At 39.8% G+C, this 23,714-nt stretch overlaps 1 protein-coding gene across 1 annotated transcript in view; it reads right to left on the reverse strand.

Moving 5' to 3' along the window:
* Positions 1-23,714, reverse strand: part of MYO1D (myosin ID) — a 354,052-nt gene that overhangs the window by 72,934 nt on the left and 257,404 nt on the right. The window contains exon 21 of the mRNA XM_042966688.1: positions 12,594-12,748. Within this exon, the coding sequence (XP_042822622.1) occupies positions 12,594-12,748 (155 nt within the window). The remainder of the gene's footprint in view (positions 1-12,593; positions 12,749-23,714) is intronic.

Below are 23,714 nucleotides of genomic sequence, written 5' to 3' on the forward strand. Positions count from 1 at the left end.
TTTGCTTTCATTTCTCTTGGTGAAATACCTCACAGTGGCATGACTTGAAATATATGGCAGGCATGTGTTTAAACTAAAAAAAAAAAAAAAACACTGCCAAATTATTTCCCAAAGTGATACAATAAAGGTGACAATATAAATTATTCAATTAATACAAATTTCCCAAATGGACAGTACAGTTATCCAAAAATTGTTCAATAGCGCCAAATCCTATCTTAGGGAGAAAGCATTCAGTCTTTCATTATTAAATATAGTAGCTTTAGATCTTTCATAGATGCCCTTTATCAGATTAAGGAAGTTACTTCTATTGTTAGTTGGCTGGAGTTTTTATCAGAAATGAGTGTTGAATCTTGTCAAGTGCTTTTTCTGCATCTACTGAAATATCTGACGGTTTTTCCTTTTAGTTTTATTTATATGGTAAATTACATACATTGATTTTTACATCTCCATTTCCAATGAATACTGCTGTAGTTGTCTTTCCTTATCATATTTGCTTCTGGTTTTGGTATCAGGGTAAGGCTGGCCTCACAGGATGAGTTGGGAAGTATCCCCTCAATTTTCTGGAAGAGTCTGTACCGAACTTGTATAATTTCTTTCATAAGAATATAGAATTCACACCGGTGAAGCCATCTGGACTTGGAGTTTTCTTTGTGGGAAAGTTTTAATTACTAATTTAACTTCTTTAAGAGGCACAGAACTATTCTGGTTATTTATTTCCTCTTGTGTGACCTTGGGAAGTTTGTTCCTTGCAAGGAATTTGTCCATAAGTCATCAGACTTACGGGCATAAAATATTAATAAAGATATTCCTGGTTATCTTTTTAATATCTACAGAATCAGCATGCATGTCTCATCTTGGTATTGGTAATTAGTGTCTTCGGTTCTTCCTCATTACCTGACTAGATGCTTATCAATTTTATTTTGGTCTCATTGATATTTGCTCTTGTTTTTCTGTTTTCTGTCTCATTGATTTCGGCTCTGATCTTTCTTATTGTGTTTCTTCTGTTTGCTTTGGTCTAATTCGCTCTTATTTTTTCTAGTTACTTGAAATGGAAGCTGAGGTTACTTATTTGAGACCTTTCTTCTTTTCTGTTCTAGGTATTTAGTGCTATACATTTCCACCTGAGTGTTCTTTGAGCAGCATTACACAAATGTTGATATGCTGTGTTTTTATCTTAATGCAGTTCAAAATGCTTTCTATCCATCCTTTTAATTACCTCTTTCACCCCTGGGTTACTTTGAAGTGTGTTATTTAGCTTCCAATTATTTAGGGATTTAGCAGAGATCTTTTCGTTATTATTTCATTATGGCTGGGATCTATGAATCCATTATATTAATTGTGACCTGTGTCATGGTCCAGACAGAATGGCAGATATGTCTGGAAAGAATGTGGGTTCTGATGCTGTTAGGTAGAATGCTCTATAAATGCTAATTAGGACAATTTGGTTGATAGTGTTCTTCAGGTTTTCTATATGCTTTCTGTTGATTTGTTCTATCAGTTATTGAGAGAGGGGTATTGAACTTGGATTTGTCCATTTTCCCCTGCAGTTCTACCAGTTTTTGCTCCCTGTATTTTGAAACTCTTATTAGAGGCATAAACATTTAGGTTTGTTATATTCTCTTCATGAATTGACCCAATATTACTTTGTTACTGCTATTTTTTAAAGTCATAATTGTCTTTTAAAAAGAATTAAATAACAAGGAAAGAATCTGATATATTTACTCATGTAGCACTTATTTCTAATGACCTTTATTCATTTGTGGAGATCTATATTTCCATGTGCTATATATAATTTATTTGTTTATTTATTTTTTATTTTAGAGAGAAAGAGTGAAAGCAGGTGAGAGGGGCAGGAGAGAGAGAGAGAGAGAGAGAGAGAGAGAGAGAGAGAGAGAGAGAGAAAACAGAATCCATGCCAGTGTGGAGCCAGGTGCAGGGCTTGATCCCAGGACTCTGGGATCATGACCTGACCTGAAATCAAGAGTTAGATGTTCAACCAACTGAGTCACCCAGGTGCTCCAAACTTTTTTTTAAGTTGTTTTTTTTTTTTTTGAGAGAGAGAGAGAGAGAGAGAGAGAGAGAGAGAGAGAGAGAGAGAGAATATGAATGAATGAATGGGGGAGGGGCAGAGAGAGAAGGAGACAGAGAATCCCAAGCAGGCTCTGCACTAGCAGCACAGAGCCCTACGTGGGGCTCAAACTCACAAACTGTGAGATCATGACCAAGAGTCAGATGCTTAACCTGTTGAGCCACCCAGGTGCCCTCCATGTGCTCTATTTTTATTCTGCCTAATGGACAAAGTCTTCAATTCATCTTCATTTTGAAAGGTAGTATTGCTCGGTATAGAATTGTAGGTTGACAGTTTTTTCCATTGGTATTTCCATTGGAAAGATGTTGTTCTGGGGTGCGTGGCTGGCTCAGTTGGTAGATCATGCAACTCTTAATCTCAGGGTCATGGGTTTGAGCCCCATATTGGGTGTAGAGATTACTAAAAAAATAAACTTAAAAACCAAGAAGATGCTGGTCCATTGTTTTCTCGCTTTCATTGTAACTAATGAGAAATCTGCGATATCTTTATCTTTTTTCCTTTGTACATACTATGTCCTTTTCCTCTGGCAGCTTTTAATATTTAATTTTTTACTATTGGTTTTGGGCAATCTGTGATATGCCTTGGTGTTGTTTCTTCATGATTTCTTGCATGTAACTTTTAGGATCTGTGGGTTTATAAAGTTTTTATTAAATTTGGAAAATTTTCAGCCATTATTTCTTCAAATTTTTTTCAGACTTCCCCTCCTTTGGTGGGGACTTCATTTACACATGAAGTTGTTCCACAGTTCACTGGTGATCTATTTCTTTTCCAAAAAATTTCTCTTTCTTGCCTGTGTTTCATTTTGGATGGTTTCTACTGCTGGGTCTTCAAGTTCACTAGTCTTTATTTCTGCAATGCCTAATATGCTGTTAAGTCCATCCAGTGTATTTTCATGTCTAACACTGTAGTTTTCATTTCTGGAAGTTTGATTTGGGTCTTTTTGGATACCTTCTGTGTCTTCAACTGTTATAATGCAGTGATAATAACCATTTTAATAGCCTTGTTGGCTATTTCTAACATCTGTGGCAATTCTGAGTTGGTTTTGATTGATTTTTCTTCTCATATTGGGTTGTATTTTTCTGCTTTCCTGCAGGCCTGCTATTTTGATTGAATGCCAGATATTGTGAAATTTACCTACTTACATGCTGGATAATTTTGTATTCCTTTAAATATACTTGAGCTTTTTCTGGGCTGAAATTATTTGGAAACAATTTGATCTTTTTTTTTTTTTTAAGTTTTTATTCATTTTTTTAAAGTAACCTCTATACCCAACATGGGGTGTGAATTCCCCACCCTGAGATCAAGAGTTGCAGTCTCTACTGAATGAGCCAGGCAGATGCCACTAATTTGATCTTTTTGGGTCTTGCTTTTAAGATTTGTTAGAGGAGGGGCACCTGGGTGGCTCATTCAGTTAAGTGTCCAAATTTGGCCGTCATGATCTCGTGGTTCATGAGTTCCAGCCCTGCATCGGGCTCTCTGCTGTCACTGAGGAACTTGCTTCGGATCCTCTGTTCCCCTCTCTGTCCCTCCCCTGATCACATTCTCCCTCCCTCCCTCTCTCTCTCTCTCTCTCTCTCTCTCTCTCAATAAATAAATAAATAAATAAATGAATGAATAAATAAATAAAATAAAACTTAAACACAACAAAAGGCTTTATCAGGGGAAGCCAGAGCAGTGTTAAATCTAGGGCTAATTATTCCCTAGTACTGAAACAAGACCCTTCTGCATGCTATATGCAATGCCCTGTTAATCATGAAGTTTTCCAGTCTTGCTACTGGGGACTGGCACTACTCCTCATTCTCTGTGAGTGCCAGGCATGATCACTGTTGACGTTTTTGCATTATTCTTTTTTTCTCAGGTAGTTTTCTAATACACATGCACTGATCAGTGTTCAGATGAATACTTAACAGGAATCCCTGCAGATTTCCCGAGTTCTCTGTGTAGCTGTATCCTCTGTTATCCTGTCTTGCAAACTTCAGTGGCCTTGGTCTCCCAATCCCCAGGTTCCACAATGGTTCCCCCTCCGTGTGCCATGGCCTGGATATTCTCTCAAGGCAGTAAGCTGGGGCAACTGCAGGGTTCATCTCATTTGCTTGTTGTCTCTCATAAATCATTATCCTTTACTGTCTGATATCCAGTGTCTTGGAAACTCCTGTTTTATTTACTTTGTCTGTTTAGAGCTATAATCAGAAAGGATAGTAAATCTCATCCTTGTTATTCCATTTTGGCTAGAAGTGGAAGTCTGCCACTTTTTTTTTTAAATAATTTTTTAAAATTTATTTATTCTTGAGAGACAGAGCACAAGAAGGGGAGGGGCAAAGAGAGAGGGAGACACAGAATCCGAAGCAGGCTCCAGGCTCTACGCTGTCAGCACAGACCCCGATGTGGGGCTTGAACTCAAGAACTGAGAGATCATGACCTGAGCCGAAGTTGGAGGCTTAAGTGACTGAACCACCCAGGCGCCCTGGGAAGTCTGCCACTTTTAACTTAGAGATCTCTGTGTAAGCCTAATACAAATTCCACTTCTCTTTGATGAAGTTTTCCCAGAACATTTTCCCCATGTCTTACTCCTGTCAATATACTCTGACTTTAAAGTGCTTTAAGCCACTTTCTTTAAACTTCTACAAACTTATTACCAGTTATACACTTGTCTCCTTTGATAGATCACCAACTTCTTGATGGGAGGAGTTTGGTCTTTGTATCCCCATGTGTGAAGATGATATCTGATGTGTGACTGAGCCTCAAGAAATATTTTTTCCCTGTTTGTTGGTGCTGGCTAACCAGCACTGACTTTCATTTTATTTTTACCATCTTAGCCATTTGTAAATGTACAGTTCAGTACTATGAAGTTTATTTACAGTGCTGTGAAACACTGCCAGAACTTTCTCATCATTATGCAAATAGAAATATATATTTTTTTAACTGAATGAACAAACGTGGTGCAGACCTTTAATTTTACAGATAAGCCAGTAACAAAAAAGTTCGATCTGCTCAAGAGCTTATAGCTAGCTGATGGCAGAGCTAGGCCAGGAGACACACTGTCTGCTTCCTGTCAAACATGCATTTCTTCTAGGTCTGTTAACTCACTGCATATGCTAAACACAAGGACCAAGAACTGTTCTGCATCAAAGAAGCCTCAGATGTGGAAAGCCAGAAGTTACTAATTCTGAATGGCATAATTTAGCTAGGCTGGGCTTGACTTTTTTCCCCCCATTTCTTTTGGTCAGCAAGGAATAGAATATCTCTTAACAACTTGTTCCCTGATTTTTTTTTTTTTTATGACAAGGAGTTCTCTGAGCCATCATCTAGTCCTATAAAGTTGCTTTCCTTTTCCATTTCGTACAAAATTTCTTTTCTGTTTACAACCTCAGTCGGATTCTTTTCATTTTGTATGATATCTCTAGGCCTGACACCTCTCCTCCTAAGACCAGGATATAACTCCTTGCTTCATTTGGTAATGAATTCTATCTTACCAAGGATGGTGTGTGGATCAAGCTGATTTTTTTTTTCTCCACTATGAAAATTTTATGTGAATCTACTGGTTACTAGCTGCTTTGTTTCTGGAAGAAAAGATATCCTAAAATAATCTCATAACTTTTAAATATATATATTTTTTGGTTTTCACATTTAAAATGACAATTATAGAAAATGTGCCATTCCATAATTTTTGAGACAAGTTACAAAGGAGTCTGAGCCTTTCTTATTACTACTGCTCTTCACAGATCTCATGACTAAGGAGACATTTGTTTGGTCCAGGAGCTCTTGCACAAAGGGTGCACATGGGTTCTTCTGGATTCCTTTCCACACAGCACCTGTTCGTAGTTAGGACCCACTTCTCAGCCTCTAAGCTGGGAGCCGGCTTATGCACGCAGCCTCTCGTTGTAGTTTTGAAGTCTTTTACTCATTCTGCAGTTGCTGATCTGAGCAGGAATCCCTACATTTTGCACCCCTGTCAGCTTACTGACAAGGAGAGTCTGAAATTACTTGGAGTTCTTTTGTTGTTAAAAATAAGTTAACAAAAAGCTGCAACCCCCAGCATACAGTGTATCCATGGCTCTTCTGGTAGCTCTTTTAGTTGACTTAATATCCTGAATACCCATTCACTTCTGTCCCTAGACGTATGACATTGCTTAGAGCTGTAATCCTGTAGCCAGTACAAGGAAAGAGGTGTTCATTCATAAAGGGAAGGAGACTGTAACGGAGTTCTTCCTTTCTTTCATATACAAGGAGGGCTAAGTTACCATCTTCTGGCAGGCAAGAGTATACATCAGTGGGGAAGGGCTTAGAGCGTCCTACAGCCAGGGGGCCCCAGCGGCCAGCCTCAGTGTCTAGGAGTCCCCAGCGGGAGCCCGCTGAGTGCCGGCCACTATTCCAAACACCAGGGCAACTGATGTGAACAGCTCAAGTACAGTTCCTGCTAACTTGGGGGCTTATATTCTAGCTGGAACGCATGTGATAAAGAAAGAAGTAAAGGTATAGTGCCAGAAGGAGATGAGAGCCGTGGGGAACAGATAAGTAGGGCTGGGGGCAGGGAGCATGGGGTGGGGGGTGGGGGCGAACTGTTATTCTCTACCAAGATGGGCAGGGAAGGCCTGATGGGATGATAAGGGAGTAGAGGTGAAGGATGTCCCTGTCAGAGGCCTGTGGTTGAGTAATACTTCCAGTTTCTAGTACTATGGAAAGTGGGCATTTCTCTCTGTGTCTTCCTGTGTATCTCTATTGGGGACACTGAGGATGGGAAATTGTGGTCACTCACTTTTCTCTCACCATAAATCAGATGTTTTTGATAATTATAATTTTAACTGGCCCCAATACTCCATGAAGGAGATGCACTATAATTTAATTAACAAATCATTTACAGTTAGCTATCTACATTGTTTTCACCTATTGTATTTTCATTTGTTTTACACTTTTAGTTGTTATATACACTGCTGTGATTAGAAACCAGGCATCTCAGGAAAGCAGTTTGGGAATGCAGAGGAAGGGCCATGAGAACACGTATTTGGGGTCCAGGACAGAGGAGAGGGAGACACACATGGGAGCGGCGGGCAGGCGGTGAGCAGTGACTGTTGGATGAGAAGGGCCAGGAGCAGAGGCCTTTGACTTCCTCTACCTCAGGTCAAGAGGCCTCATTTCCCCTGGCCCCCTGCCTGTGCTTCCCGGGACAAACCAATGGCCTGCTTATTGGTCTGAGTCTACTCTTGAGTTAAAAGAACAGAAGCAATGATGTTCTTTAAAAAAAATTTTTAATGTTTATTTATTTTTGAGAGAGAGGGTGGGGGGGAAAGGGTCAGAGAGAGAGAGAGAGAGAGAAAGAGAGAGAGACAGACAGACAGAATGCGAAGCAGGCTCTAGGCTCCGAGCTGTCAGCACAGAGGCTGACGCGGGGCTTGAACCCATGAACCGTTGAGTTCAGGACCTGAGCCGAAGTCGTATGCTTAACCGACTGAGCGACCCAGATGCCCCTGCAATGGCGTTTTTTAAGTTAAGCAGATATTACAGATACTGCTAAACAAACAAACAAAAAAAACCCCCAAAAAACAAGAAGCAGATGGCACTGACTTCAGGTTTTCATCCACAAAAACAAAATAGGAAAAATAAGTTTCTATGCTTATGAGTTGGGGTTATAATTGAGGTTTCCAGCATCCAGACAGGCAAATGCCTGGACAGCTGCTTAGGGCAGATGGGTCCTTTGACAGCTTAATATCACTGAGTTTCTGGTGACTCTGCAGTCAGGGCAGCCAACGTGAGACCATCTGTTTACTAGTGGGCAGAAAAGCTCACGACCAGCAGGTAGCCACTGCTGAGGATGAGACACAAACCCAAAACCGAGTCAGCCATTTTCATAACCTCTGCAAAGCAAACTGGCCTGGCGGGCCGCTGGCACCACCACCAGAGACAAGGGCTACGTGCCTACAAAACACGACCATACGGAACGAGGATATGCCCAGAGGTTTTAGGTTTGTAACAATTTTTTATTTTTATCTTTTTTTACTTAAAAAAATATGGGGCGCCTGGGTGGCCCAGTCAGTTGAGCATTCAACTTCGGCTCAGGTCATGATCTCAGAGTTCATGGCTTTGAGCCCTGCGTTGGGCTCTGTGCTGACAGCTCAGAGCCCGGAGTCTGCTTTGGATTCTGTGTCTCCCTCTCTGTCTGCCCTTCCCCTGCTCACGCTCTGTCTCTCTCTCTCTCTCAAAAATAAACATTAGAAAAAAAAAATTTTTTTTTGAGTATAGTTGACATGATGTTACAGTTGGTTTCAGTTGTGTCCCAAGAGGTGTTATTTGGGTTTATTTCAAAGTATTCAAATGCCGTAAGATAGATCATTCACTCAGAAAGCTTTTTTGTTCTTTTGTACTTTTCTAAATGGGAAAAGAGAATATCCAGGAATTCAGGCCTATATAATAGGCCTAAAAACTAGCTGTCATTTGTTTATTATTAAAAATGAAAAAATTTTTTAGATAAGTAACACATATATTTAATTGCAAAAGGTTTACAAGGAAAAATAAATAAATCTCCCACCTACCTTTCTCCTAGTACCCTATCTCCCCTCTTTCCCTCCAGAGATAACATTGTTACCCATTTCCTGCATATCTTTCCAGAAATTGTCTATAATACACATAATCACGTATGTATGGATATATATATTTATACACACACATATAAATGTATACAGATATGTCCTTATAACTTTCTTATTGGCTATATTTAAAATGAACAAAGCCATATTAAAGCCTCTGAGAAGAACCACAGTAAAGAAGCCTGTTTAACTTCATTAGCATATCTACCGGTATCTGACTTTGGGTCCCCTCCCCTCCCCTTTGGCATAATTTCTGATCTGTGGAACAGGGCCAGGACTTGAATGGTATGGCTGTATCAGGTGTTTCTGGATGGCATCTACCCTGGTTGGTCTGTGCTTGAGCTGTCCTTTTTTTTTTTTTTTTTTTTTAATGTAAAGTTTATTCTTATATTTTTCTTTTTTATTCATCTGCCTTTTCTTATTTTCTTTGCTCCTTAGTTTCATATTGCCTATGCACAGTTTTCTTGCTCTTTTCTTTCTGGTTTATTATTTGCTTTGAGCGGGGCAGCCATTTGCTGAAATGCAGTTGTTTTTTTTTAAGTTTACTTATTTATTTTGAGGGAGGGAGGGAGGGAGGGAGGGAGAGAATGAATCAAGAGGTGGGGGTGGGATGGGTGGGAGAGAGAATCCCAAGCAGGCTCCGCACTGCCAGTGCAGAGCCCCAAGTAAGGCTGGATCTCATGAACCGCGAGATCATGACTTGAGCCGATGCCAAGAGTCAGACACCTGACCGACTGAGCCACCAGGCACCCCTGAAATGCAGTTCTTGAAGAGGTGAGGGCACCATGTACGGCTGTCCTATAGCTTCCTTTCAGGATGTGAACTCACATCACCCTCTCTCCAAACTGCAGTATCGTCTGCATGAGGCCACTTCTTCCCTCAGCTGGGTGTGTCCTTTCTCTTGACCTCCTCCAGACACTGGGGTCAGCATGACTTAGAAGTTCCTTTAGGCCACAGACACTCTTGGACCAATTTGGGAGCATTTTATTTAGGGTTAAAAAAAATCTCCACATGAAAGTGAGATTAGACTATAATTTTCTTTTTTTGTGCTATCCTTCCTTGTTTTGGGTATAGTGTTGTGCTGGCCTAATAAAATGAGATGCTCTTTTTTAAAAAAATTTTTTTTAATGTTTATTTTTGAGAGAGAGAGAGAGAGAGAGAGAGAGAGAGAGAGAGAGAACAAGTGGGGAAGGGTCAGAGAGAGAAGGAGACATAGAATCTGAAGCAGGCCCCAGACCCTGAGCTGTCAGCACAGAGCCTTAGGCAGGGCTAAACTCACAGAGTGAGAGATCATGAACTGAGTCGAAGTCAGATGCTTAACCAAATAAGCCACCCAGGCACCTCAAATGAGATGCTCTTTTATCAAATTTTTTAGTTCTCTCTCTTCTCTCTGATACTTGGTTGGAATTTTGCTCATAGATTTTAAGTCCTAATCCTCTCTCTTTATAATTTTTTTTTTAAGTTTGTTCATTTATTTTGAGGGGGGGAGGGGCAGAGAGAGAAAATCCCAAGTAGGCTCCATACTGTCAGTGCACAGCCCAACGTGGGGTTCAGTCTCACTAAGTGTAAGATCATGACCTGAGCCAAAATCAAGAGTCAGACACTTAACTGAATGAGCCACGCAGGCGCCCTTCTCTTTACGATTTTTTGAAGATAATGACTCCTGTTCAAATCTAATCTATCAATGCTATATTCAGCTATTCTGAGCCTTTCCTTCTGAGTTCTAACCAGAGAACCTTTCAGAATGTACTTTAGGGAAATTACCTGGAAGATAAAATATTTGTCTGAACTTAAATCTCTCTCAACTTTGGATTTCTGCAATTAACCCAGGGACAAATAAGATCATGTGCCACATCACTGTACTTGTAAAACACAATACAATTTTCTTTAATGTTCATTGATTTATTTTGAGAGAGAGAGAGCGAGGATGGGCAGAGAGAGGGAGAGAGAGAATCCCAAGGAGGCTCTGTGCTGATAGCACAGAGCCCATCATAAGGCTCAATGCCATGAACTGTGAGATCATGACCTGAGCTGAAATCAAGGGCTAGATCCTTAACCGACTAAGCCACCTAGGCACCCCAACACAGTGCCATTTTCAAAGTCACACCAATGATATGATACTTGGTAATAAGGGAAAACAGCTAGTAAAGAAATCAAATTAACCATTCCTTATGAAGTCAATATCAAGTTGCTGACTAACTCTAAGTCGAAATTCCAAGCCTGAATTTCCTGGGGGCAGGGAGGAGGGGTTTTATCTCTTGTCTATGCTTGACCTTTTATTCATAGAGTAAGAACATCAAGAATAAACTATAAAAAAAATCTAGCATTTTGACAGCCAATTCTTCTCTTCCTCCCATTTATAATTTTTAAAGATGTTTAAAATTCTTCCATATATTAAAGATCGGAGGGAATACAAGTAGAAATGTTATCTCAGAATGCATATGCTAGGGAGAGACAGCAACTGACGGTGCTAGGACCAGTTTCCCATTTCCCCCTACTTACAGAAGCATTCAATAAGAGTTGGAATTTGCTAAACAAGGACCCAGACTGAGAAGAAACATTTTCCAGGCAAAAACTATGCATTAGTACAGGCATGCGGATTAAAATCCCTTTAATTGTCCTTACTTTGTTCTAACTATCAGAAGGAAAAGAAGCCTCCTAAACTGAGCCATGACTTTACTGTAGAGATGCCTTCTCCATGTCTTTCCCTTCCATTCTAAACTCCTTAGTATCCTCTTAGCACTCTTTGGCAGATGGAAGGGAATTTTTCAAACTTATCTGTTTATCATTGTTTTTTGGTAATTCCTTAGATTCTTATTTTTTTCCCACCAGATGACTGTTATGCATTATTTTATCCACACCACTGAAAAGCATTTAACTACATATCTAAGGACCTATTTTGATCTAGGATACAAAGTTTAATAACATAAAATAAATGGTCTGCTTATACTGCACACACTGATAGCAAAATGAACACAATCGAATTAGACAGGTGGACATCTGATTCTAGATATGTCTTTGTTTAGGGAAAGAAAAGCCATATCTAAGTTAGAAAAAAACAACAACACAATACTGATAAGGAAAGTCGAAGACCGCTTCTGGCAACTTAGGAAGTGTCGTCGAGGAAGAAAAGGAACTGGACCCTGAGTTTTGAGAAGCGGTCTTCCCTGGCATCAGGGTGGGGGGGGGGGGGGAGGCGGAGACAGACAGTTTGCTACACTGGAAAGAACATCTGACTTTGGAGTCAGAAACGCTCTACCCCAAATGCTCGATGATGTCCTATGGGAAGGAAGACCCCCATCTCTAAAACAACTCCAATAAGTAACCAGACAGATCATTCCCTGGTCCACATCGTCCTCCGGGTCGATGCTCTGTGCATATTTCTCACATCACTGTTCATAACACACACCCACACACAAATACCCCAGACATCTAGGTTCACTGTGAATATGTCATGTGCCACCCAAACTCTGCGTTTTTGTATAGGTTGTTGCTTCTCTTAGAAATTCCTTCAGTCTTCATGTATCTGTATGTCATCCTAAACCTGTCTTCTAATTTACATTCACAGTAGACACAATTGCTGATTATATTTGGGATAAATGAGAAGCTGTGACAATAAGTATATAAAGTAATTTTTCTGTCTTTTGGATTTCTGTCATTGGACTGGTGATGAAGAGATCACAATTGGGGAAATTCTATCATTTTTCGTTCAGCTGGAGGCTGGAAAAGCAGAGGATCATTCCTAATCTTGAAACTAAGCCTAGATGCTAATTTTGCCTTCTGTGGAATGGATGATTTATGTCATTCTTCTAAAGGAAAATAACTCAATACATTGAAATTGGCACAAAGCAAGTTCAGTAAGAATTATGATGAAAGATTTCATATGTTCAAAACCTGCCTCAGTTACGAAAATCAAGCTTTACCTCTTGAAATGATTCACCAGGACTCCAACAAGTTCTCCAATTCGACTCTCATGGGTTGGCTGTTTGCTGAAAAGGCAGACAATGAGGTCTTTGTTGTCTTTTGTATGGAACACTACAAGTTGGTCCTTTCCATTGGAGACACTCAGACCAGTCAACTGCAAAGACATAAAACATGGAAAACTATTAGGATGGTTTCTCAAAAGAATAAATTTAAAAATACATTTTGTAATTATATGCATAATATACATATTATATTATATATGTATAATTTTAAAAATAAACATATATATATATATATATATATATATGTATGTTTCAGTTTATTTATTTTGAGATAGAGAGTGTGTGTGCATGAACTGGGCAGGGGAAGAGAGAGAGAGAAGGAGAGAGAGAATCCCAAGCAGACTCTGCACTATCAGTGAAGAGTCTGATGTGGAGCTTGATCTCCCGAATCATGAGATCATGACCTGAGACGAAGTCAAGAGTCAGATACTCAACTGACTGAGCTACCCAGGCACCCCTAATAATGTATTTTTGATCAGTGACCCTGGTAGCTTCAGTCTTTTCCAAGTTTCATGGAACAAGCAAGATGGAAGGAAATAATAAAGATAAGATTAAAAATCAGTGAAACTGAAAACAGAAAAATAATAGAGAAAAATCAATGAAATAATGAGCTGGTTGTTTCAAAAGATCAATAAAATTGCTAAGCCTCTAGTCTGAGGATAAAAGAGAGATAACCTAATTACCAATACAGAATGGAGGAGGGGATAGCACTATAGACCATACAGACATTAGAAGGATAACAAAGAAAAATATTTTCAACAACTCTGTGTACATAAATTTAATAACATGGATGAAACCAAGTAATTCCTTAGAAGCCACAAACTACCAAAACTCACCCAAAAGGCAATAGATAAGCTGAGTACTGCTTTATCTATTAAAAAATGAAATTTGTGGTTAAAAACCTTTCAAAAAAGAAAACTCTAGGCTCAGGTGACTTCACTGGTGAATCCTACCAAATGTTTAAAGAAGAAATAACACTGGGAACACTTTGTAACTCATCTTATAAGGCCAGCATTATCCTGATACCAAAAAAGGATAAAGGCAGTACAAGAAAACTGTAAACCAATATCCAAAACCCTTCATCAATATGGATGTAAGAATGACCAACAAAATATTAACAAAGAAATCCAACAACATATAGAACAATAATATACTATGACCAAGTAGAGTTTATCTAAGAAATGCAAAGCTAGTTCAGAATTCATTAATTAGCCAATGTAATCCATTGCTGCCACAGAATAAATAAGCCATGTGATATTATTTGATGCAAAAAAAGTGATGAGGGATAGAAGCAGAAAAATATTCACCTTTAGCCCAGAAGGCTGACCTAAAGCCTGCATAGTTTCAATAAGGATTAAATATGTGCTGGTTGCTGCTTTCTTAAAGGGTCTCATGACTGCCTTTAAATCTCACCGACAGTTCACATCAAACTGAATGACAAGCACTAGAGAAATCTTGAGAAAGCAGTTTCACAGGCAGAAATATGAGCATTTATCTTTATTTTTTATTTTATTTTTTTAAGTTTATTCATTTATTTTGAGAGAGAGAGAGAGAGAGAGCGAGAGAGAGGTAAAGTGGGTGCCTGCACACAAGTGGTGAAGAGGCAGATAAAGAGAGATGGAGAGAGAGAATCCCAAGCAGGGGCTCAAGCTGGGGCGTCAACTCACAAACTGTGAGGTCACGACCTGAGCTGAAATCAAGAGTCAGATGCTTAACCCAATGAGCCATCCAGGCGTCCCTAGTTTTAAATATTTTTAAATATTTTATTTTTAAGTAATCTTTACACCCCACGTGGGGCTTGTGTTTACGACCTTGAGATCAGAGTCACATATTCCACAGACTGGGCCAGAGGGGCTCCCCTTGATCTACTAGTCCCTGCACGTCCCTTCCCCCTTGAGCACAAAGCATATAACCACCAGCTGCATAGAGCAAAAGTGCAGCTCTTTCTGCCCACAGAGCAGAGAGCTTTCCCCGTGCTACTTACATAAACTTACTAATTTGCACTGTAAAATGTCTGAAGAATTCTTTCTTGGCCATTGTGCTCCACGACCCACCAACATTTTTGGTGGCCCTGCAAGGGGATTATAGGGGGAATCTAAGAGCCTCAGTGCGACCTGCTAAAACCCTTTTATTCCCCCAGCCTCTACTTCTTGTTCTTTTCCAGAGATGTCCTGAATAGTACAACCCTTCGGAATTGTGTCTTGTCTGAGTGCTCAGGAGAGAACCTCTTGCCCGTGGCCCTACTAAGGGGAAGACAAACTTCTGCTGCCCGGCTGGACACCAGTACCTTGGCTGTAATGGCGTTGGGCTCAGAAATCAGTCTCTGTTTCATCTGCTCTTTTAATACTTGTATACTCGAGTATTTCAATACTCTTTTAATACTCATCACAGAACAGACATACATGTCCCTAGGATGGCCGCTGATCTCAAGACTCCCATGGAAGGTTTCCTCCTAAATAATCCAGTGTGATCCCTCAAATGAGCATAAAATCCAAGATACATCTGACCACATGTGATTCCTGAAAGTGACTGGTGGGAGCTATTATCCAGTTGAGGCACTCAACCAGCGGGGGACTGGATCACAGATAAAGCTCACAAGAAAGTTTCCTGGATTAGATAGGGGTTCTGTACTTTCGTTTCTTCACGTCTTTCATTTGTCTTGCCCATGGGCTGTTTGGCGTTCTCAGTCCTACTCTCAGACTGAAAGTACATCTAGCTTAGATATATGTCACTTTATATGATACCAAATAGCTGCTCCTTGTTAACAAGGGCCAGGGCCTCTACCTCATCCATTAATAGTAGATCCAGAGTCTTACAAAGGGTATTGTTACTGGTTGCAAAATATATTGATACCCCCAAAATGGAAAGAGGCAGCTCCAATCTCTGTGGCATTTCAGTCCAATCACTGACACCCCTTCTCAGGTAGTACAATGGTGTCAGAGTGGTTGAAACTGAGGGATGCCTCCCACCACTCTGAATCCCAGGGACCTTCAGCAATATTCCTGGTGGGATGCCACTTAGAAGCTGCGGAGGATTTTGGTAATGGACTCCTAGTTAGTTAATGGACTCTCCTCCATTTGTAGGAATTAACTATAGGATCAGCTTCCTTGATCCCAAAGGATTTTCCTTTGGGCTGTTGTTACCTAACACAATGGAGTCAATCTGGACAATAGGATTTAAAGAAGAAGTGCCTCATCTTTTTCTGTAATAATGCTTGGCCTCAATGTTCTCTGAAGGATGATAAAAAAAATGACCCATTGATGGGTCTTTAAGGTTCAGTACTATTTATCAATTGGACCTTTTGGTAGGCATCAGGGAAAATGGACCAAAATCCCATATGGTCAGGCCTTTATGGCCCTCTACCAAAACCCTCATCTGTCCATACACCTTTAGGGGGCCCAAGGACACCCCTCTCCTCACCCTTTTCTTCTCAATCCACCATCAGCTGGCTGCCCAGGCCCGTCCTACTTAACCCACCACCCTCCCTGTGTTTTGTCATGTTTTCTATGTGCACCACTCCCTGCCCCCATCTCTCTGCCAAGATCCTGTATATGCCTCCTTCTTTTTCCTGAGTTATTCTCTCCTCTTTGTTTGCTTCTTTGTGTGTCAGAACTGGAATATATCTTGAGCGTACTGGATGAATGCTGCCTGACTCTGGTTGTGTGGGGTTTTCTCCCTCATTCATTTCCTAGGTTAATGGCTATGATCATTGGAGCCAGTTGTCCTGTAAGTCTACCTCAGGATGGGGACCTTAAAGAATACTCCCAAGAAGCTTTCAAAATTCCTTTTGCTTCAGGGAGATTCCCTGTCTTCTCCACCAGACATGGACTGCCTATTTTCACTTTTTGTGGATGGAAACAAAAGGTGTGCCTGTTCATCTGTCTGTGCTGATGAGCTTTAGGACTGAGAGAGTCCTTTTTCTCTGCCCTCTTGCTGGCAGCACCTCACCTCTTCTGCCTGCACCTCCCCCTGCTCCTCTTTCCCCACCATGTTGGGTGCCACTCGCATAATGGCTCCTGTACCATCCTTCATGCCCTCAGTGCCATTGGCTCCTGTTCCTCCTCTCCTTGCTATCAAAGAGTGGAGAGCACCTCTCTCTGGACTTAAACCACTCACTTCAGATTTCCCCACCAGTGCCCCAGGTAAAAACTGACAGTGGGGAACAAACGGATTGACATTTAGTGTGCCCAGGTGCAATATATTTGGCATTTAAGCTAATTTGAGTTTGTTAGTTTAATTAAAGGTAAACATGTCTTTAGAGTTATCAGCACTAAATATAAAACTTTTATTCTACCAAGGTTTACAAAAGGTCAAATAAACTCGTGTTATTGCTGTTGCAATTTGTCAGCAGAAAGATGACTTAAAATGATGGTTAATTTTGTCTCAAAGTTTTCACGAGTAATTGTTAAGAACAAGTAGGCTGAATAAATAAAAGATTAATGGGTAAAACTTTTATTTATTTATTTATTTATTTATTTATTTATTTATTTATTTTTAAACTTTAAAAATGTTTGTGTATTTTTGAGACAGAGGGACAGAGTGAGTGGGGTGGGGACCCCAGAGACACAGAATCCAAAGCAGGCTCCAAGCTCTGAGCCGTTAGCACAGAGCCTGATGTGGGAACTGAACTCACAAACCACGAGATCATGACTTGAGCCGAAGTTGGACCCTTAACCCACTGAGCCATCCAGGCACCCCATAGGTAAAACTTTTAAATAGCTTTCAAAATTTTTGGTAACATGAAACTGTGAAGTTTTTTTTTTTTTTTTAATATTTATTTATTTTGAGAGAGAGCTCACGTACTCATGCAAGCAGGGTGAGAGGCAGAGAGAGAGAGAGAGAGAGAGAGAGAGAGAGAGAGAGAGAGAGAGAATCCCAAGCAGGCTCTGCACTGTCAGCTCAGAGCCCGACACAGGACTTGATCCCATGACTGTGAGATCATGACCTGAGCTGAAATCAAGAGTTGGAAGTTTAACCAACCGAGCCACCTAGGCGCTCCTGACACTTGGAAGTTTTGCTAAGTTAAACAATAAATTGGATTGAATTTATTGGATATCTAAGTCTTTTCCAAATAAATGCTAAAGCATGTTTACTAAATGTAGGTTTGGGCTTTTGGCTTCTTACCACAGAGAAACTGAGGATGTTGGGTCTATGGTAAACTTGCTTTATGCTTGGTTGAAAGGTTGTACTATGGAAAAACATGTTTTTAGAAATTAAGAAATATGTTCATGAAGTTCAGATCTAAAGAATTTTGGTGTAACAGACCATTCACAAGTGATTACTACTTAATTTTCTTTGGAGATTAATGTTTCTAAGAGTTAAAATTCTGCTAAATATAATTAAGACTGAAGGACGGGTGCCTGGGTGGCTCAGTCAGGTAAGCATCCGACTTCGGCTCAGGTCATGATCTCACAGTTTGTGGGTTTAAGCTCTGCATCAGGCTCTGTGCTGACAGCTCAGAGCCTGGAGCCTGCTTTGGATTCGTGTCTCCCCCTGTCTCTGCCTCTCCCCTGCTCATGCTGTCTTAAAATAAATAAATGTTAAAAAATTTTTAAAAAAGACTGATAGACATAAGGAAAGCAACTCTGTACGTAGGAGTGGAGGATTATGAGAAAGAACACCTTTTGTTGAGGGAAAAAGAAATTCTGTCCTAAAATGAGATTGGTTGTTTGGGGAGAAAATGTTTACAACAAAATCTGAATGAAAAAGAAAGTTGTAGAAGGATTGTGAAGGGAATTTTTTGGAAAAGAATTTTATGTATGGTCAAGATTGAGGTTGAAATGAATGGATTTTAAAAGTACATTGGCATAAAATTGAAATTCTGCTTTTCTCTGTGTTAAAAAGACAAAGTTTTCTTGGATTGTTGTCTGCTTTTGATAAGAAAATGTAAATGAAGTTTTGTTTCTTTTTCTTTATCTGCCCAGAAGACCAAAGCTTCTGTGTTTTGTCGTTATCAGGTCTTTGATTACTTAAGAAAGTTAAAACTTCTCAAGTTTTGCTAACAACTCTAGCTTCCTGTAGAATCTCTTACTGCCAGCGCAGTTAAATGTAAATATTAAATTTAGAATGATCTGTAATCCTATTTAGGCATATACTTAAAAATATATAAAAATATAATTTCATATATTGTAGAAAATATATGAAATTCATGAAGTTTTAGTATGTTCTAGTATAAGGTCAAAATTAAATAATTTTAATTATTAAAATGCTATGTGTCACAGGAATAACTAAATTTCCTTGTCAGCTACATTATAATGAACTCTCTTATCAGATCTTTAACCATTCTATTTTTGAGTCTCTTGTGGTTTACAGTTATTGTTCCGATGCTCTTGCAGAATGAGTTTTGTCTTCAAGGAGATTCAGGAAACTGACTTTTGACAAATACAGGTTTTTGATATCTTTAAAATCATAAAACTAAAATGGTTAAGCATATCCAGAACTAATGGAAGAAGCTGCATCTGAACAACTAGAATTAGGAGAACGGGACTAAATAGACTGAGGAAGATGATTATGGTTTTTGTGACTCTTATTTGACACACTGCTGGTTTCCTAATGTTTGCTCTTCTAGATTTAAAGAAACCTTCTCTGAAGAAATCCATGACTTATAGAAATGTGATAAAGTTTTCTTTCGTGAACAAATTGAAACATTTAAATCTTTTCTTTATTGGAATCCTCCAGAATTCAGAAACTCCCAGTGGGTATTCTTTCTTTCTTGGCAATTAGTTATTTGCAGAAGTTCAATAAGAATTTGTTCTCTTTGTAGTCCTTCAAAAAGTTAAAAATAGAACTAACCTCCCATCCAGCAATCACACCAATAGGTATTTACCCAAAGGATACTAAATACTAATTCAATGGGATACATACACCCTGATGTTTACAGCAGCGTTATCTACAATAGCCAAATTATGGAAAGAGCCCAACTGTCCAACTACTGATGAATGGATAAAGAGGATGTAGTATATATGTACAATGGAATATTACTCAGCCATAAAAAGAATGAAATCTTGCCATTTGCAATGACATGGATGGAGCTAGACAGCATAATGCTAAATGAAATAAGCCAGTCAGAGAAAGACAAATACCACATGATTTCACTCATATGTGGAGTCTAAGAAACAAAACAAATGAGCAAAGGAAAAAAAAAAAAAGGGAGAGAGGCAAAGCAAGAAACAGACTCTTAACTACAGAGAACAAACTGATGGTTACCAGAGGGGAGGTGGGTGGAGAGATGGGTGAAGGGGATCAAGGAGCGTACTTGTGATGGACACCAGGTGGCGTATGGAACTGCTGAATCACTGTATTGGACACCTGAAACTAACATTACACTACATGTTAACCAACTGGAATTTAAAGAAAACTTAAAAAGAATCTATTCTCCTTGTAAAGGACACCATTGGAAACACTGGTTATATTACTAAGGCTTTGACTGGAATGTCCTATGTAAGAGAGACATGCATAGACTCAGATATGACCAGACAGCTCTAAGGAATTAAGGTTGACTTTATGGAGTCAATAAAGCCCCTTGAAAATGTTGGCCTGAGGGGCGCCTGGGTGGCTCAGTCTGTTAAGTGTCTGACTTTGGCTCAGGTCATGATCTCACAGTTCGTGAGTTCAAGCCCCATGTCGGGCTCTGTACTGACAGCTTGGAGCCTGGAGCCTGCTTCTCATTCTGTGTCTCTCTCTCTCTCTCTCTGCCCATCCCCCTACTTGCACTTTGTTTCTCTGTCTCTCTCTCAAAAATAAATGAACATTAAAAAAAAAAAAATAGAAAATGTTGGCCTGATACCTTGCTTACAGAGTTCCCAGCAGCCTTACCAGGTGAGTAAAGAATGTCACTTCCTGGCAGGTGCAGGAAACCTCAGGATATTTTAGGGACCTCAAGAAGAGGAATGCACCCAAATCTATAGGTATTGTAGGCAAGTCTGATGACAACAATTTGGCTCGGCTCTACCCTTGAGCAGCTATTAAAAGTTCAATCTAGAGGGGCACCTGGGTGGTTCCGTTGGTTAAGCTTCTGACTCTAGATTTTGGCTTAGGTCATGATCTCACAGTTGTGAGACGGAGACTTGAATTGTTGGGACTCCTCATGTGGAGCCTGGTTACGATTCTTTCTTTCTCTCTCTCTCTCCCTCTCCCTCCGCCCCTCACCCACTCACATGGTTGCGTATGTGCTCTCCTTCTCAAAAAAGTTCGATCTACAGATTCCTTATAAAAAGTTTCCACAAAGCAGATTTTAAAGGATCTATATGATCAATCACTATTCTTGCTGAGCTTATGTAAATAATTAGGCTAAGTTTGTTAAAACTGGACTTGTTTTACAAATGAATCAGTCTTGATTTGGCTATCTCTGGAAATAAGGGTGAACTGAGAAAAATTATGTTTCTCAATAATGCATCCTTATGGATGTTAGGTTCTAGTTTTAATTAGCTGTCTTTAAATGCTTGTTGTTTGCCTAAGCTAGACAACTTGGGGTAAACTTCAGAGATACTGCCATAATAGCTCATATATAGACAGTCTTCCTGTTTGTTACCCTGTGGGGATAATAAAAGGGACCCCATGGACATATGATTATTTAAATAGCTGGACAATGGAATGGATACCCCAACAACTGGGTAACTCAGCTTTTACCCTGATCAATTCTATGTGTCTGGGATAACACAATTGCTCCTTAAAACCAGATTATACCCCACTCCATGGAGTTAACTATGGACTTATAGAAATAATGGCTGGCTGAGCCCTGGGTTAGCCTGGACGTGGGAGAATGACAACGAACTGAACGATGTGCCCTCATATTCCTGTGAACCAGTGGAAGATCTCAAAATACTCTTTAAACAATGAGATAAGAAAAAAAAAATGGAGGTCTTTTTTCTTGTACTTGCCATCTACACACCATACCTAAATGGAACTCTTTCCTACAAGGGGCACAACGCTACGCTGAGCTCCAAAACCAATCTTCGGGCTGGGCTTGTGGCTCACTGTCCACATCAAGCACTTAAGGTCTCTCTTGCTGAGACTCTCCATTACAAGGCATTATTTACATCCACACATAGCTGAAATGATACTACACCCTAATACCAGCACATGTAGGGATGCTTTTATCATTAAAAAGAATGTTTCTTGCTGACCTATGGTAAATGTTACATGGGACTCTCCAGGCCAAAAGAGGCCTTTCTCTTATCCTCAAACTATCAAAATTTTAACTGAATATGCCAATCCGTAGATAGTCTGACGATAACAAATTCCTTGACTATTATTTTAGATGATACCCAGGAAGGATTATCTCAAATACGGGATGGATATATGTGGCTTACTACCACAATAGGACAACTAAGCCAAAAGGCCCGTCCCTTATGCTAAGAAGAGAAAAACTGTACCCTTGATTCATAGCCCAATAGTACCGGCTAAATGGAATGGTTACCCCCATAAGCCTGTGACCATACCATTATTTTATAGGCAACTGACTGGTTTGCTATTGACTAGACAAGGTGATCAGGCATCAGATGGCTAGCACCTAATGGAACACAATGGTTACATGGGCCAAATTTTTGGCCATGGCTTCCAGCAGGCTGGATTGGAAGATGTACTATAGGTTATGCCTAGACTCATAGCCGTAGCACTAAGACTATCACAAGTCCAGTGAATCTTCCATAGCTAAAACAACGATGGACAAGGTCTGCATTCCATTAGTATGATGATATGATGATCTGACATCTATTTTTCTTCCATCAGTAGGTCTAGAAGATGTTTTATGGCACGTAGAGGCCCTTGATAAATATGCAATTAAGATCTTAAAATGACTCTCAAAATAGCATTACATTATTAAACACCAAAATGACCCGAGTGCATAAAGCAGTTCTACAAAATATAATGGCTATAGATGTCTTAACAGCAACACAAGGAAGAGTGTGTGCCATTATTAAGGCAGAATGCTGTGACTCCATTCTGGATTATGACAAAAATATAACAGGACTACTTACTGATATGAATAATCAAATTGATGCTCTTAAAGACCCTACATTGCCACTTAATGATTGGTTACATTTGTGGTCCGGAGGTGGACTATGGTCCACACTAAAGTGTCTTCTCATTGCTTTTCTTTCTTTTTTTTTTTTAACTTTATTTATTTGTTTTTTTGAAAGCAAGAGAAAGAGAGCACGAACATGGGAGGGAAAGAGAGAGAGGGAGAGACAGAGAATCCCATGCACTGACAGTGCAGAGCCCAATGTGGGGCTCAAACTCACAAACCATGAGATCATGACCTGAGCTGAAATCAAGAATCGGAGGCTTAGCCGAGGAGCCACCCCGGTGCCCCTGTTCTTATTTTCATTATAATAATAATGCTAATGTGTTGTCCCTTTGGCTTTGTTCTTTTCTATTGTTGAGATACATGCAAGCAGGTGCCAATTCCTTCACTCAAAAGATCCTTACTACTCAAAACAAATTCACCCAGATGTCTTCTCTGTACTCTACAGCAATGGCCTTCTATTATAGTTACTTGTAGGGACAGAGAGTGACCAATTTCAGTCCATAGGTAGAGATATCTCTATGATCCCTGACAGCTTGAAGAATTTACAGAAGATGAGCCCCTCGCCCTTCAACAACCTTAAAAGATTTAAGGACCAAAAATTGGTCAGGGGGTAAATGATGAGGGATAGAAGCAGAAAAATGTTCACTTTTAGCCCAGAAGGCTGACCCGTATACAGCCTGCATAGTTTTGATAAGGATCAAATATGTGCTGGTTGCTACATTCTTAAAGGGTCTCATGACTTCCTGTACATCTCACTGATAGCTAATATCAAACTGAACGATAAGCACCAGAGCAATCTTGTGAATGTAGTTTTTTTTTTTTAATTAAAAAAATTTTTTTAGTGAATGTAGTTTTACGAGTGGAAATTAGAAGAAGCATTTATGATCTACTACTCTCTGCACATCCCCTCCCCCTTGAGCACTAGGCATACAGCCACCAGCTGCATAGAGCAAAAGTGCAGCTTTTTCTGCCCATGGGTCCTGTCCCCATGCTACTTAAATAAATTTCCTAAGATGTACCTTACGATGTCT

The sequence above is a fragment of the Panthera tigris genome, chromosome E1 (assembly GCF_018350195.1).
Source record: "Panthera tigris isolate Pti1 chromosome E1, P.tigris_Pti1_mat1.1, whole genome shotgun sequence".
In the NCBI taxonomy this organism is placed as follows: Eukaryota; Metazoa; Chordata; class Mammalia; order Carnivora; family Felidae; genus Panthera; species Panthera tigris.